At 34.3% G+C, this 18,498-nt stretch overlaps 1 protein-coding gene across 1 annotated transcript; it reads left to right on the forward strand.

Moving 5' to 3' along the window:
- Positions 1-692: 692 nt before the first annotated feature.
- On the forward strand, positions 693-10,028 carry GCG (glucagon). Its single transcript, XM_003266173.3, has 6 exons — positions 693-775; positions 3,749-3,849; positions 5,418-5,579; positions 7,239-7,376; positions 8,749-8,892; positions 9,541-10,028. Exons 2-6 carry the CDS (start codon positions 3,758-3,760, stop codon positions 9,545-9,547), a joined length of 543 nt encoding a protein of 180 aa, XP_003266221.2. The 5' UTR covers positions 693-775; positions 3,749-3,757; the 3' UTR covers positions 9,548-10,028.
- The last annotated feature ends 8,470 nt before the right edge of the window (positions 10,029-18,498 follow it).

Here is an 18,498-nt window from a genome sequence, read left to right on the forward strand (position 1 = left end):
GAAGGAAAAAAATACTAGATAATTTCCTATTAGCATCGGCTATCTTAGATGTTTAATCTTCATTTTGCTCCATCCTTTGTGCCTGAATTCCATTTATTAAAACAGGACACATAGGGGTTTAATCAATATCCTTAAATTTTCCACAAACATAACATAAATAAACTCCATGTAGTGAGGAAGAGAGGATTTTTAATACGTATCTTTTGAATGAATGATCATTATTTGGATAAATGAATGACCGAAGTGATTGTTATATTCAGGTAAATTCATCATGGCTGGGTAGCAAACCAAAGACTTGTAAGAACCTCAAATGAGGCCATGCACAAAACAGGGCTGGCCATGGGCTATGTAATTTCAAGGTCTTTTGTCTTCAACATCAAAATTCACTTTAGAGAACTTAAGTGATTTTCATGCCTGATCGAAAGTGGAAGGTGAATTTCCAAGCTGCTCTTTCCATTCCCAACCAAAAAAAAGACACAAGAGTGCATAAAAAGTTTCCAGGTCTCTAAGGTCTCTCACCCAATATAAGCGTAGAATGCAGATGAGCAAAGTGAGTGGGCGAGGGAAGTCATTTGTAACAAAAACTCATTATTTACAGATGAGAAATTTATATTGTCAGTGTAATATCTGTGAGGCTAAACAGAGCTGGAGAGTATATAAAAGCAGTGCGCCTTGGTGCAGAAGTGCAGAGCTTAGGACACAGAGCACATCAAAAGTTCCCAAAGAGGGCTTGCTCTCTCTTCACCGGCTCTGTTCTACAGCACACTGCCGGAAGGTAAGATGATTATAAAATTGTAAATCCTGTTTGGCGGACAGTGAAGTATTTTTGAGGGATCAAAATATTATAAATTAAAATGTTGTTCTTTCATCTTAGACTTTATTACTAATAGTACACAGAGAGGAACTGAGATGGAAAAGGTTATATCAAATGCATTTACGTGTACTTTAATATAGCGAAGCCGCAAAGCGAGTCGGAAAAATAATTACATGCAAAAATATAAAATAGAAAAACAAAGATTCAAATCAATGCACTTGTTACAATACTTAACTGTTATGAGAATTGTATTTTAAAATAATTGGTAACATTTTGAAGAATAAATATTTTTCTTGGACTTGATAGATGTGTATACTACTTTGAACAGAAGGCGTCTTTTAAAGTAAGCAGAAATGTGTCCATTAGGGAGCCTATAACAGAAATTGCTTTTTACCAATTTAAATCTCTGGTTTTCCAAAAGAGCAAATTAAATATCATCTTTCAAATATTCAAATTTCAGACATCTATCAAAAAATCAAAGTCCATGAAAGCAACTCTTTGTAAATAAAACATAGCGTACTTGGTGCAGAGAACAAGTGTCATCTATTTGGGGGGTTTTCTTTGGATGGATCTGAGTGAAGCCATAGATTAATAACTATTTACTATGTATTGAGGACAAATAGTAATAAAATCTAAAATAGCTACCCTCTGGAATAAAATTTTAATTTGTCTTTTTAGATTAAGCTCCTAGAGACAAAAAACAAATTTACAAAGATCTTCGATGGAGTAAATGATTAAGTGATGTATTTTTCCATACATACTGAAGACCTATTACGTAAAATGAGCTAACCAGTTTAAAAAAGGATTTATATGGAATACAATGCCAACATATTTGGGGATAGAATATAATGTCTTCTTTTTTAGGTCTAAGATTAATCTTTCTGTAAGACTTCCTACTTATTGTTACCATACTTTCCTTTAAATTTTAGTGGAAATCTGTAGTTCTTACAAAACTGCAGGCTCTTTTTAGACTACCTAAAGAGGGGGGAAATTAATTGGAAATTATTTTCTTATTGAATAAGATTTTGATACTAAAATGACATAAATCTTCACTTTCTCAGCAATTGTATTCAAACAATTAACTCTATTCTTTTTTTTTTTTTCACAATTCGGTAGACTTTCACAAACAAATAAGTGAGATTTTTAAAGCCAGTTCTTTCTTCAGAAGATGTCATTTATTGTTGGTAATATTATTAGACACGGAACGCTCACTTCTTTATGTGGTTTATGGTTGTTCTTTCTTCCATCAGCTCCTGAAGTGGCAGGATACCTCCTGCTCTAAATCTGCCTCAATGGAACATAATAGGAGATATTGCAAAACGCTTAGGACTTTGGGTGGAATGAGTTTTTTTTGTTTTCAGTCTTGTGAAAGACTAAAAGCTTTTAGAAGAAACTTTCCAACAGTGGTATAATTTTAAAAAGAAGTGCTTACTTTAATATTTAAATATTCCTGAAAGCATGGATATAATAATTGACAGTTATAATCAGTAGATACTACCTAAATATATGGCAAGGTTTCCAAAGTCTGCCAACCGTTTAAACTGAAGCATAGCAAAATGTCAAATTGGTAATTTGACGTTGATGAATGAAGAAAGGTGACTATATCATTCCTATTATGTTCCTTTGTCTAATTGTCCATTCAGTGTACAAAAAACTTATTATTTCAAAGAAAAAAGTTACTGCTGCAGGTATTACAGTGTCTATGTTTTAGTGCCAGAGATAGTAAATACAGCTAAGATATTAAGGAAAAGATTGATAGTTTAAAAATGATAATATTTGTGAAATCCTTATTCCAAACCAAATGTCATTTGCTAAAAATACTCATTCAAATTATTTGTGGGTAAGCATAGTCAAACTTGGATTGAAATGCCCGCTTCTCAAAGGAAACACCATTGGGTTTCAAAGTAGCAGAGATCCATGACAAATACTGGACTTGACATTCCCATTCAGAAAATAGAAGCGCTTGCTCTGTGGGGACACTCTGTCCCACATTCATGTTGGTCCCAGTCCCCATCTACACTGCATCGTCTCATCCTTAACATACTATGGCTTCACAGGGCATCTGCTTGTGACACAGGGACAAGCAATCAGGTGTATCCTATGACCAAGTCTGTGGTGTCACCAGCAGTGAATGACATGTCCTCATCTAAGTCCAATTAGAAAACAACCTGGGGACTTTTATGACTTTAGAAGCAAGCTCTAATTTTCTTTTAGACAGTAATCTCTTAGTTTTTTAGTTGTGATTGTTCACGTTGCCAGAAGCATTAGTTCTTGTTGCAAATTGCTTGTCTTTAAAATGATTTTTTCCCTTTAATTTAGAACAGGTCAAAGCACCCTAAAATACCTCAAATCTGTTGGCCGCTTTATAATTACAAAGTCTAGACCAAGTTACACTATTTAAAATATAAATGAATAATACATCTGAACCGACAGCTGGTATGCCAAGTTGTAGCCTGAGGCTGCTTTAAGATGGTTGAAATGCAGTATAATGTAAATGCTTGGAAGTGAAGGACTATTAATTGAAAGCCAGACTGATAGTGAGGGGGGTGGCATGATGGATAAGGTGCCATTCAGGCTAACCATATGTAGCATATCATCTACAGTGGGTATTTTAAATGTTGATTGTGGACATTTTAATTTCCAGTCTGAAAATGAGCCTTCTAATTATTAAACAGAAGTGTCCCTACATTAATGAAAAAGCGTAATGGTGGAACACATCTTTTGTGTCCTTTTTTGCCTCCAAAAAATCTTGGGAAAAAAATATAACCCACTATTTAAAATTAAGCTGAAAATATAATCAGAATAAAACTGATAACACTAGCTTTTTCTTTCTACTTATGTTACTTATCTAGTCAAATCTAGCTAATTTAGCCTGACATGTTTAAAAATGCTTGCCTGCCCCCCTCACCCTACCCCCATTCTGTGTTCTGACAGACAGCAGAAATGAAAAGCATTTACTTTGTGGCTGGATTGTTTGTAATGCTGGTACAAGGCAGCTGGCAACGTTCCCTTCAAGACACAGAGGAGAAATCCAGGTATTAAATCCGTAGTCTCGAACTAACATATCAATATGGTTGGAATAAAGCCTGTGAAAACTATGATTAGTGAATAAGTTCTCAGTAATTTAGAGTAAATATTCTGCACAATGATCAAATGTTTAAAGTATCCTTGTGATAAAAGCAGACTTTGTTGGAGTGTAGATCAGAGTATGTGTTTTTTGTAATAAAAGGGGAGAGAAATGTTGAAAAACATGTTACATGGGAAATTATAGCTCCTTGAAATCTACGGATGATCCTATTTATCAATTCATTACTCACACACTGCATAATAGATTACTTCAATTATTCACACCAACATTTTTCTCTTTTTCCCTCCTTTAAAAAATAGCATTATTTCTTCCTAAATGTAAAAGCCATACATGTTCATGATGGAAAGTATGAAAAATATGCAAAAAATATTAAGTACTCAAAATTCCTCTGTCCAAAGAAAGCTATTCAAAGTAAACAAATTTGGTTTATTACTTTCCTGTGTTTTATGTAAACCGTACATAAATATCTCTTGGCTCATTATATGGCTTTGTACCATGCTTAATATCTTAACATTGTATTATTATACACTTTTATTATATTATTAAAAATATCTATTCAACATGATATTTAATGGCTGCATACTATTTCATCTCATAAATGTACAATATTTGTTTAGCTACTTATTTGGGAAGCTTAAGAGGTCTTAAAATTTATTCCACAAAGAATGTTGCAGACATTTTATATACACACTTTCCTACATTTCTTACTATTTTTTGCACACAGGTTTCTAGTTGTAGAAATACTGTGTCAAAGGGTCTGAGTGAGTTTAAACCTTTTATAATATCTTGCCAACTTGCTTTCCAGAAAGTTCATACACATGCACACTCTCATCAGCAGTATAGAAATACTCCTCATGATATCCTCCTCAGCATTCAATCTTTGCTAATTTCATAGGTAAAAATAGTATCTCATTTCTGAGTATTAATTACATTGATTATTTTCCCATGTATTTACCATGCCAACCAACTGTTGATTAGTGGCATATGGATTATTCATGATACAGTTTCAAATTAGCAAGTGTCTTTTTTCTTGCCTTTCTTTGAACTTTTAGTTGTCTTCCTTCCACTATTAGCCACCATATAACTAGATAATTGTGCTGTTTTCGTATTAATATATGCAAAACAAAATTGGGAGCTTAAATCTGCTGCCCAAAGAAATGATTTGGGATTCTTCACTCTTTTAAAATATTCAAGTCACTACTGTCTTCTGTCACTATTAGCATAATCATGAGTAGATTAATTAGTAGAAAAAGATTTGTTTAATCCTATTTCAGAAAAAAAGAAGTCAGTTGAGAAACACGTTTCTAGAATTCAGAATAATAGCGTATGCAACTATACTAAAACGATGGGATTCTCCTGACAAGCTAAGGAAGATCTCTCTAAACTACCTACTGAAATACTCTAGATGCCTGCCTTACTGTTTTATATGGTCTTGTATTTTGTAGTGAAGATGCTTCTCAAGTGAGTCTACTCTTGAGGAGAGATTTATGTTGTACCAATCACTGTTCTTCACAGATCATTCTCAGCTTCCCAGGCAGACCCACTCAGTGATCCTGATCAGATGAATGAGGACAAGCGCCATTCGCAGGGCACATTCACCAGTGACTACAGCAAGTATCTGGACTCCAGGCGTGCCCAAGATTTTGTGCAGTGGTTGATGAATACCAAGAGGAACAGGTAAGAGTCTCGACCTGGCTCAAAACTTGCTCATAAATGTATTAAATAGGTCTAAAATTTCTCTTGACATTATTAAGTTCTTATGCTCGTCAAATAGTGCCCATAAGCGCTGATCGTTTTGAAGATATTTAGGATTGGGGATGCTCTCCTTTGTATTATGCCTCCGAATGTCTTAACCCGCACCCCTCTAAACCACTTACCCAACCTCCAGTGTGACATAGACTTTAAATTATTTTCCCAATGGTAGTCCTAGCAATATTTACTTGCTTACTCATTTTCCCTTAGAGTGAACATTTACTTTTGCAGACCTACGAGGTTACCAATCTAATTTCTACCAAAAGATAGAGCAAATATGACATTCTTTCGTGGGGTTCAAACCCAACATTAAAATTATCCCCCAGCCAAGGGTAAGGAATGGAAACAGATGCATTCCTTTTCTTGTAGAATAAAATCCAAGACATGCATTTAAAATTACAGCCTAGCTGCGCAGCATAGAGAGAGAAGGCAGCAAATAAGAACACAAGCCTATCGTAAGGCATACATTTTAATGTTGGATTTTCTTTGACGAGTGTTGGGTTTTTTGCTGCATCTAGGCTACTGGAGGAAATTATCCGCAAGGGTTTCACAGAGATGGTGGAATTTCACAATTTTTTTGGAGGGTGGCCCACAAGGGGAAGGGAGTTATGCATAGAAAGTAGCTGAAGAAATCAAAAAATCAGGAAAAGGACATAGATTTGTCTGTATAGACTGGAGAAGAGAGAGAGTGAGAGTAAGAAAGGGAGAGAGAGAGAGAGAGAGAAAAAGCAAGCAGGAGGAACAGGAGAAACAGAGTTGCTAATCAAAGGTTCTTAAAGTAGAGGGTACAACCACAGGAAGATGGCTATCATGGTCAGGGCAGACACTGGGAGAGGTCCCTGTTAAGCACTACAGTGAAAGGTGAGAAATCACAAATTTACAAAAATGCAAACAACTGTCCTCATTTTCTAGAATGGGAATGCCACAACTTGGTAAATTGATGTAAAGCAATCCTCACACTCGAGCAGTGTTGCCTATGTGTTTCAGATGAGGTGATATGGGGTAATATGTGCCAGGGAGACTGATAGCAGCTGATGGCTCACCTCCACAGTGCTCTGCACATGCTTGATGTTGATATGGGGTCATCTTCCTTGCTTTGCTTGTTACTAGCAGATCACACATTTTCTTTAATCCATTATCAAGTGGTCCTTTTGGTAACAATTCAAGATGGTCCTTTGCTTTCCCTCAAATCAATTAACTAACTCTGACCCCATACTTACTAATAACAAACAGCTGCCTTGCTTGCAAGTCACATAGCACAGTGGATAGCCTGTATCCATTGAGACTGAAGTCAAAGGTAAGGCAGCTTTAATAACCAATGACATACATAAGCAGGGGATTGCAGATGGGTTTGCTGGGAAGGGAGGGGGAGCTTTAGCCCACCGATTGTTATTAGCTCTCTTCTGCCAATTTCAATCCAGAACATTAACGTAGCTTCACGACAAATCCCCTAGCAACCCTCATCTCCTAAACTCCCTAAGCCCTTCTACATAGAATCCTGAACCCAAAGTTGCCACTGCTTATAGGTGAGAACCATATTGCCAAAGAGACAGATCTTCAATTTAACTTTCACATTTCTTTCAGGAATAACATTGCCAAACGTCACGATGAATTTGAGAGACATGCTGAAGGGACCTTTACCAGTGATGTAAGTTCTTATTTGGAAGGCCAAGCTGCCAAGGAATTCATTGCTTGGCTGGTGAAAGGCCGAGGAAGGCGAGAGTAAGTCTGTACATTCTTATTTGACATTTTTTGCCTTGATGCAGAAAATTTAAGACTACAGTTATCTATATATGGATCTGGATTACAGAAGCAATTAGTAGTCTTGCAAAGTAAGGAAATAATTCCTATTGATGAGAAACAGTATATAAAAGTTGAATCCATTTTGGTTTTGGTACTAAGTATTAATAATAGAGCCAAACAGGTTACATTTTTATCCCCTTATAGTTGCATTATCATTAGGTATTAAATCTTTGGCCAAACCAGGCCACCTGTGAGAGTAAATAGGATGTTTTTAATAACTACACTGAGTCAAATTTAAACTAGGACTGTTCTAGGGGAGCTAGAGATAAGGAAAAAGAAGAAACACTGCTGAAAACTTCAAATATGTAAAGAAAACATGTAATATTTAAAGCTTAACTTTAAACATTTACATATGTGATCAACATATATTTATATGTTAATAAATATTCAGATAAAAATGTGATGAAGACTGAAAGTGACCAAATATAAGATGTTGATAAAATGATATTCGAAGTACAAATAGGTAAAAACATCCATATATTTAACTACATATCCAATTTTGTATGGGGCTGTCATATAGATATCTATTAAATAATCAAAGTTGAAAAACAACTAAGGCCATTAATTACTTGCTTGGATCTTAACACAGCCAAACAGACCCCTGAACCATCTCATTTTTTTCTGATTTTTTTGGAGAGATGAAATATGAGAGACGGAGAATTTATGTTCAACTCTGATTTTTAAATTAGATTAAAAACAAGCTTACCGAAATTTAAAGAGAACTCAAGATGAAAGAGAACTAGCATAATGGTTGGTTTTTAAAACATTAATAATTAAACTTATAAAACCAATGGTAAAATAGTTTCTTACTCTTGACGATATTTTGCAGTGTTTTAAAGGGATACCAAAAATTCTGCAATGGTAAACTAGTGAAAGAGAAAAATCTAATACAGATGAAGCTTTAACCTCTTAATACTGCATTTTGCAAGGCTGTTCCAGCAATCTCTGGTTTTATAGGATATGATATATTTAGTTGAATTACAGACAAATTAATAATCTCAACAATAGTTTCTGTATTGTCAATATACTAAAATCTTCAAAACAACCTAGAAGACTGAAAAGGGCATGAAATTATGCAGGCTTGGTATTAGATCCCAGCTCTGCTACTTGCTCTTTCCAGTAGTCACTGGTCCACATGGGTTTTTATCAGGTGTTTCACAGTATACCCTTTAAAAACAGAATCCTTTACTGTTTCCTCAAGACACTTGTGCATGTTACCAGTAGTAGATAATCTATTATCATTTATTGAAAATGTCTAATCAAACGCTAATTTTAACACTTATTTTCTTAGTTTCCCAGAAGAGGTCGCCATTGTTGAAGAACTTGGTCGCAGACATGCTGATGGTTCTTTCTCTGATGAGATGAACACCATTCTTGATAATCTTGCCACCAGGGACTTTATAAACTGGTTGATTCAGACCAAAATCACTGACAGGTGACTGCTTTTTAGTTAATTCTGAAAACCATCAAACTCTCATAAGTACTGATGGTCATACTGCTGCAAGCTGTTCCCCATGTAGGGAGAAAGTCTATAATCTCTTATTATATAAGAAATAATTATGCATGTTTAAGTTATATAAGAGTACATCATTATGTTTGTTTTGTATCATTACAGTTTGTATCTATTTATTCATTTATTCCAGAAACATTTACTGAGTGTCTATTAGAGTCAAGAAGCTAGAAACACAGATAGAAATGAAACATTGGAAATGTTACATCATTCACATATTGTCACATTAAAAATTGCTATGCTGAAATTTTAGCACAAAGGTGAAATGCAGCATATACAATATTACATACTTAATTTAATAAGAAGAGTAGTGAGAACTGGACACCAAAAAATACTTATCTTGATGAATTTTGATTTTTTAATAATTATTCATAATTGTTTGATAGCTTTGACTTTAGGATAAATAATCTTTAAATGAAAATATTTTAAGAGTCCAAAGGATGGAGGGATTTACGGACAAAGGGATTAATAAACAACTTTTATCAAAATAAATCATTGAAATATTTTCTGGATAAGTTAATGATATCATCTCATTATATTTATGTTAAATCATTTTCTTTTTTTAATCTCTAGGAAATAACTATATCACTATTCAAGATCATCTTCACAACATCACCTGCTAGCCACGTGGGATGTTTGAAATGTTAAGTCCTGTAAATTTAAGAGGTGTATTCTGAGGCCATATTGCTTTGCATGCCAATAAATAAATTTTCTTTTAGTGTTGTGTAGCCAAAAATTACAAATGGAATAAAGTTTTGTCAAAATATTGCTAAAATATCAGCTTTAAAATATGAAAGTGCTAGATTCTGTTATTTTCTTCTTATTTTGGATGAAGTACCCCAACCTGTTTACATTTAGCGATAAAATTATTTTTCTATGATATAATTTGTAAATGTAAATTATTCCAATCATGACATATCTGCATTATAATAATAGGAGAAGAGAAGAACTGGTAGCCACAGTGGTGAAACTGGAAAGAGAAGTTTCTTCTTGAAACCTTTGTCTTAAAAATACTCAGCTTTCAATGTATCAAAGATACAATTAAATAAAATTTTCAAGCTTCTTTACCGTTGCCTGTTTTCTCTTTATGTCCCCCTTTTTCATGCCCCACTCCTTCCAAGCACCTGTGTTTTCTATGCTGCAGTCCACAAGTCAAATCTGATGTACAGGCGTGACTTCATGCTTCAAATGGCTGCACAGAACTTTTAACATTTTGAACCAACATTGAAAAATCACAACACATGCCCATGCGTGCTCACACACCCCACCTACATAATGGAGACATCAAGGAACTTACTTCTGGCCCACTTCACTTGCATACCGCACCTGCAGGCATTTGAGTTTGCCCATCATGCCTTGTACCCTGTTCTCCTTGTCCTGCAATGGCCAATATCTTGGGACAGTCTGATAGTGATTGCCAAGCCTGAGACTTTTCTTTGCTGTATTTAGCATTGCCAACTCTCTTTCTCTATCTCTATAGTGCTCCCATAAGGTACACTTACCCACCAATAAGATTCTAACGTTTACAGATTACTTACATACTTTGATCAGCGGTAGTGAATTTGAACTAATACCTGTAATGATCATCTTACTCATTTACATAGTGATGAGCGTTTGCTGAAATGGATAGAAATCTTAAGACCAGAATTGTCTAACTAAGGCTACTGCTAGCTGTAGGATCCTGAGCAGGTCACATAAGCTCTCTGTAACTAAGTTCGTCATGTGAAAATATAAAGTCAAAATTGTCCAGTCACCATCATTTCTTAAAGAAGTCTTTGATTATAACTGTTTTTTGCCTTACAATGAGGTTTCAGTAAAAATAGCGTCCTGAAGTATTCATCCTAAAATGATTGTCATGGAGCAGCTCAGGGCAGAAGTTACCGCTGTATGTGTCAAAATTATGTCTGTCAGCTTCTCCAGAACCAAAACCATCATATCTTCCTCCAAAACATTTCAATGAGGGAGGCTCACAGGCCACAAAAGCATATTCACACATAGGGTTTTTGTTTGTTCATTTCCTTATTTTTTAGGTAGAAGATGGCTATGTTGATTGTTAAAGTATTCAATTGGGAAGATCAAAATATAGTATTTTTCATAGTTTTCACTGAAGGAGCTCAAGGCAACTTTCAGATGTTCATGTTGTTTTCTTTTATACAAAGTGTTTCTTTACCACCCCTACACCAATTATCCACAGATGACCCAAAATGTCCCATTTATAACTAAAATTTGATTTGGAAACTGAATATATACCTCTGTGTGCATGTATGCGTGCATGCGTGTGTGTGTGTGTGTGTGTGTTTTCATGAAACCAAAGTCCAAACCTTGAGAACATCTCAGGACACACACAATGAGGCATCAGCCTTCAGAAAAGGGTGCGCTCATACAAAGGAGAGGAGGTGGTGCACTAAGAAAACTGGCACGTAGCAGAGGTAAATGGAAGGGAGAGCATAAGACAGTGAATGTGAGTCAAGCCCAAAAGAGTGCCAAGGGTCAAAAACAGAAAAGGTAAGTCTGTCCTGAAGTTCAAGAGGCAAACGAAGGGATGTCATTGAAAAAGGAAGCTAAGAAAGTGAGTGAGGAGTCATTCAAGTGTAGAAATTAAGTTAAATATATCAGTTAGGTGTTATGTTTGACCGTGTGTAATATAAACCCAACTACAGAGACTAAACTAATAAAAGGGTTATATGTTTCACAAAATCAGAAGTCCAGAGGCAAGAAGATCAAAGGTAAACAGGTCACGGATAGCTCGTGGTCTTTTTCCTTCTGCTCTGCCATCACTACCAAATGGCTTTCCTCCCATGGTAACTCCGGATTGAAGTGTGACTGCTCCATCTTCAGCTCTTACCTACTTTCCAGGTAAGACACAAAAGGAAAAGGTGAAAGAGAAGAAAGAGAAACAGGAAAAGAAGCTAAAGACAAAAACAAGAAGAAGAAATGTAGGCAAGGAGAATTGACAATCAGGAAGGCGATGTACCAATTTAGAGAAAGCAAAACATTCCCAAAAAATACCCAGCAGATTTTCAATTATGTCTTGTTGGCCAAAAATGTGTCCCATGACCCATCCTGGCTACAAGGGAGACTGGGAAATGTCTCTCAGCTGGATATATTGGATCCCATAGAAAATTCAGGATTCTATTGTAAGAATAAGGGAAAGAATAAATATTATATAGACAATTAAAATTAAAGGGCATATTTCCACAGTCAGAGTTGAAATACCCAGAGCTCACTTTTCTGTTATGTTTGTAGTATGGGGATGTGTTGGCCTGATTTAAGTTCAAGCAGGTTTCCAGAACCTTGGACTCCCTAAGAATGGAATAAAAGTAAAGTATCCAACAAAGAATTATTGAAGAGGCCAGGCACAGTGGCTCACACCTGTAATCCCAACACTTTAGGAGGTTGAGGTGGGTGGATCATTTGAGGTCAGGAGTTCAAGAACAGCCTGGCCAACATGGTGAAGTGCTGTCTCTACTGAAAATACAAAAATTAGCTGGGCGTGGTGGTGGGCACCTGTAATCCCAGCTACTCAGGAGGCTGAGGCAGGAGAATTGCTTGAACCTGGGAGGCAGAGGTTGCACTGAGCTGAGATCACCCCATTGCACTCCAGCCTGGGCGACAAGAGAGAAACTCTGTCTCAAAAAAAAAAAAAAAAAAAAAAAAAAAAAAAAAAAAAAAAAAAAAAAAAAAAAAAACAGAATTATTGAAGAATATTCAGCATAAAACTTTTATAGCATTTTATATCCTTAATTATAGACAAAGATTAAATAATGAGCATGAAGGAGTAAAGGAATCAAGTTGAATGAACATATAATATTTTGTTAATAGAAAATAAGGAGGTAGATATATTCAAAAATATTCAAAATATATTTTTGAATATAAAACATTATAGGATTCTTGCTGGAGATATCCTCAAAGTATTTCCATGTGAGTCTAATATGGGACCACAACCTTGATCCTCAAAGAGTGAACCACACAGCAGGTCAGATAGCATCAATATCCACAGGGAAACAGTTACAAAATGCAGAATGTGTGGACCCATCCTAGAGTCCCCATATCAGAATCTACGTTTGAACAAGATCCCCAATTGAATCATATATGCATTGAGGTTGGACATATTCTGGACAGAGTAGCCCCTCAACCTTTCCAGTGTTAACATTTTTGCTACATAGATTTTGTGCTGTGGGGTGACCTGCTCATTGCAGGCTGTTGGTCAGCATCCTTGGATTATTTGTCATAATCATATGAAAAAAATAATATTCTTTGATAGGTCAAATTAGGAATACTCAAGAGTTTTAAATTGCAATTATTCCCTTTCTGCTGAGACTGAGTATACATGATTTGCTGGTCTGTTACCCTTTTACTTTCTCTATTGCAAATTTTGCACGTTTTTTGCTTTTATGTTCTAGAGTCTGAGTGTTTTTATTCTTTTGATTGCATTGTTTCAAATAAAGAATTAGAGATTTTTCACTAAAAAAAAGAAAAGAAAACCTGCTCTTCCATATAACCTTTCCCCACGTAGCCCTTAACAGGTATTTTAAAAATTCTTCTGCAGCCTCCTGATCTGCAGAAGCTCTCTCATTTACCTGCAAGTTTAACACTTTTCCTGCTGTATCACCTTTTGAAATATACAAGCCAGCACTACCTACAAAGGGTTAACATTGTCTTGACCTTGGGTAATGTGACTATACAGTTCTTTAGCTTTCAACCTTACAGCAGTGCTGTCCATTATGCTTTTATAAATTAGAAGTCATCTCAGGAATCCACAAATTCAGCCGCTTCTTGCACTTACAGACACTGGACAGCACTTCAGCACTACACTTGGGAGTCTTTTTATTTTTTTTTCTTGAGACAGAGTCTTGCTCTGTTACCCAGGCTGGAGTACAGTGGTGTAATCATGGCTCCCTGCAGCCTTAACTTTCTGGGCCCAAGCGATCCTCCCATCTTAGCCTCTCAAGTAGCTGGGACTACAGGTGTGCACCACCATGCTCGGCTAATTTTGTATTTTTTGTGTTTCCCCATGTTGCCCTGGCTGGTCTCAAACTCCTGGGTTCAAGAGATCTGCCTGCCTCAACCTTCCAAAGTGCTGGGATTACAGGCAAAAGCCACAGCAACCAGCCAGGAGCCATTTTTAAAGAGAGAAATCACCAAAGAAAGTACAAAAATGTGAAAAAGTGGTACTGAACTGACTGCTCAAAGGACACTTGTTTACTGTCTGAGAGCTGAAACAATAAGGCAGAGTGTCACCTTTTTTCTAACTCAGCTGGGATTGTGTGCACTGGGGGACTTAAGTTTTTCATCACTCTATACATGTCTGTAAGTAAACATGAAAGTGCTCTGAGTATTGATTTGGGGGTAAAAATAAATTTTAGTGAGTAGGTGAGTTTGCAAATATGGTATCTGTAAATAATGAGGATCAACAGCAGTTCAAACAGAAACCAGAGCAAGGTGGTAGATATAATGCAAAATATAATAAAACTCAACATATTTTGTTGTAAACTAAATATAAGTGGATTAAATATTCAAATTGAAGACAAAGGTCATCACCTGAGTACAAACATTCAATCAACAATTACAAGAAATATATTATATATATAAAGACATAAAAATCCTTTTGTGTCTTCATTAAAATTAAGATTAATTAAAATAAAAAGATTCTAAAATTTATGACATGTAAATACTAACACAAGAAAGCTTATGTGGTTGTATTAATATCAGAAAGTAGACTTTTTAAAAACTAGCATTCTACAGATGAAGAGGAGCATTTAAAAATGATAGAAGAATCAATTCACCAGTAACATATAATCATTCTAAATATTTATGCAACAAATAACATAGTTTTAAAAATAGATGAGGTTTAAAATGGCTGAATTTTTTGAAGCTGACAAATCTGTAATTATAGTGGAAGACTTAAAAAACTTGTTTAATAGCTGACAGAGAAAACAGAAAAGTCTGTAAGATTCAATAAACACAATCAACAAGATAAACAATATCTATAAATATCATACCCGTTAACAACAAAATGAATATTTTTCAATGTGCACAAATAATATTTACCAAGATTGACTTTATGCTGGATTTAAAAATTTCAACAAATTTCAAAGACTGAAATCATTCCGACTATGCTCTCTAACCACCATGGGATTGAGCTAGAACTCAATAACAGAAGATATCTTAAAATTCACAATTGCATAAAATTAGACAGTCACTTCTAAATAACCCATGGGTCAAAGAAGAAATCATAGAGAAAATGTAAAAAAATACTTTTGTACCCTATGCTAATGAAGATGCAATAAAGTTCAAACTTACGCAGTTTTTAAAGGAAAAGTATTGCTTTACATGCAATGGTAAGAAAGAAAGAACTTTGAAAATCAATAGCAAAACTTCTACCTCAAAAGGTTGGAAAGAAAGGGACAGCAAATCTCAGAAAGTAAAAGAAAGAAAATAAAAAAGAGGAGAAAATAATAAAGTAGGGAAAATCTATCATAAAAATAAAAAACTGTAAGTTAGTTATTTGAATAGATTAACAAAATTAATAAATTCTTAGCAAGACTAGTCAAGAAAAAAAAGAAGAAAAATATCACCACATAATAAAGGTGGCATCTCTAAAAATTTTATGGACAACAAAAGGGTAATAAAAATATATTACATACCAATTATATGCCTGATAAATTTGACAGTTAGATGTAATAAAAAAATTATTTAAAAAATGTTACTGAAACAGATTAAAAAATATAAAAATTTTAATAGTCCTCTATCTATTATGGAAATTTTATCTGTTATTTTAAAAATCTCGCTGCAAAAAGAGCTCCAGGACCAGATGGCTTTCCAGGTGAATTCTTTTAAGCATTTTAGGAAGAAAATATACCAATATCACATAAATTCTTCAAGACATGGGAGGAAGAAAGGGAATACTTCTCAATTTATAAAACCAGGATAACCTTAATACAAAAATCTGACAGATTTTACAAGAAAGAAAAACAACAGACCAATCTAACTCATGAGGATAGATGAAAAATCCTATATAAACATCAAAGAATCAAATCCAGCAATATATAAAAGATATAATACAGTAAGGACAAATAAGGTGTATTCTAGAAATTCTGGGCTAATTTGTAATTTGCAAAACAATTGATGTAATTAACGGAAATAAAAAGGATAAAATTATATGATTGTCTTAATAAATGAAGCAAACACATTTGTGGAAATTCAAAAGTTATTTATGATTTTTAAAACTCTCTGAAGGAAATAATAAAAGTAAAAAAAAGGTAGAAAACAAAACAAAAACAATAGCACTAATAAATCAAAATAATTCTCTGAAGAGAAACAATAAAAGAGAAAATTACTAGTCAACCTAAGCAAGGAAAAAAGACATCAACAATACTTAAAATAAAATGAATTGGGAAACAGCCATTGAAACAGAAAAAATCAAAAAAATTGACTATTGAAAATGCTGAACAAATGTATTTGAAAACCTAGAAGAAATGGGTAAAAGTTTTTACAAAATGTAATTTTTAAAAATTGATGCCAGTGGAAAGTAAAAAATAAACCAATTTACATAGAAGAAATGGAGAAAAGTATCAAAGAGCTACCTCATAAATAGGCACCAGGTCCAGATGGTTTCCCATTTAACCTCTACAAACTCTTAAAGAATGGCTAATTATGCTATATAAATTGTTCCAGAGGCCAGAACAAAAAAAAGTTCTAACTCTTTTTATAAACTGAGTATAACATTGATGCCTAAACTTGATAAAGATAAATGGATTAATTTCACTTATGAATATTGATTTTTAAATCTTTTAAAATTCAAAAAAAAAGAATTTAATAGCGTATTAAAATTTTTAATAATCCACTGTGACCAAATGTAATGTATTCTAAAATTGTCAAGGGTGTTTCAATATTAGAAAATCTATTAATGTAATCTATCATATTAAGAGATCTAAACAGAAACTTTTTATCATTAATTTCACACATACTGCATAGACCTCTGACAAAAATCAACACCTATTCCTCATTAAAAAGTGTCAGTAAATGGAATTAATGCATTATATACTTATATCAAATCAGCATACGGCAGCAGACTAAATGATGTCAAGAATGTGGAATAACTGGACGTCTCATATACTCCTGGTGATGGTATAAAATTGGACCACTGCTTAGGAAAATTGGCAATTTCTTATAAAGTTAAACATACACCTATCCTGTATATATAAACTAATAGAATTATATAAACATCCTAAATTGCCATCTATAAGATACTGGTTGAATAAATCAAGTTACATCAACAAAATTGAGAAATACATAGTCATTAAATGATTTGAATAAGAATGTTCTCAGTGGCCTTCATAACAGCCAAAAAAATAGAGACAACCCAAATGTCCATCAATAGAAGACTGAGTAGAAAAGATTGTATATATAAAGTTTAAGAACAGGACAGACTAAGCAATGGTGGTAGAATAGTTTAATGGTTGCCTCTGGGAGAAGAAAGTGTGGAACTGAGTAGAAATGAGAATAAAAGAGTTTTCTGGAGTGATGGAAATGTTCTATTTCTTGAGTGGGGTCTGGATAACCTGGGGAACCCCACACATTTATCAAAAGGCAACAAAATTAACACTTAAGACCTGTGCACTTCACGATAGATAACTAAACTATGCCTTAATAAATAAATTTAAATATGCAAACCCTATCTAAATAAAACGAAATAAAACTACAATGAGATAGTAGTTCTAATTCGAAAACCTAACAATACTTTCTGTTGACAAGCCTGTGAGTACATAGAGCCTTCCAAACCGTGAAGACGACCGTGCAAAATGTAATAACTGCTCAGGGAGGGGAATTTGACAGTCTGCCAAAATTACTCAGCAGTTTCAGTTCTGGAAATTCACCCTAAAGATGCACATCCAAACATTCAAAACTACGTATGCACAAGGTTGTTCTTTGTGGGTATTGATCATCCGTTGTGAAAACCGAGAAACAATCAAAATCGCCATCCATAGGACACTGATTGAATAAATCGAGATGCGTTCACAAAATGGGGAACTATGTAGCAATGAAAAAAAAAGAATGAGTATCAGTTCCTAAAGATAGGTTTGGCTTTTGCTGGTATTATTGGTATACTAATTCTGAAATTCCTCCTTCATGTGTGGTGAAGGAGAGAACAAATAAGTAAATATATTGAGCTTGTTAGGAAGGGAGAAGGGAGAAACATACATGGAATAAAAAAGGTGAGAGTAAGTGCTATGTGGATTTGAATAGGTGATATTAATATAAATGTATATTCATGAATATATGTGTATTTGCGTACATACATATACATGAATATATGTCTGTAGATGTGTACGTATAAATATTTAAGTGTGTATATATGTACATATATATACACACACACATATATACACAAATGCACACACACTAATTCTGGTTTTAAAATCCCTTTTAAAAAATCAAAGGCTCCTTAAAGAAATGCTTGAATCCTCCAAGATATGTAAAGTACAAGGTGAGTTTGGAATATCTCGTGGTGCCAGAAAACACGGAAGT

The sequence above is a fragment of the Nomascus leucogenys genome, chromosome 17, assembly GCF_006542625.1.
Source record: "Nomascus leucogenys isolate Asia chromosome 17, Asia_NLE_v1, whole genome shotgun sequence".
Classification (NCBI taxonomy): Eukaryota; Metazoa; Chordata; class Mammalia; order Primates; family Hylobatidae; genus Nomascus; species Nomascus leucogenys.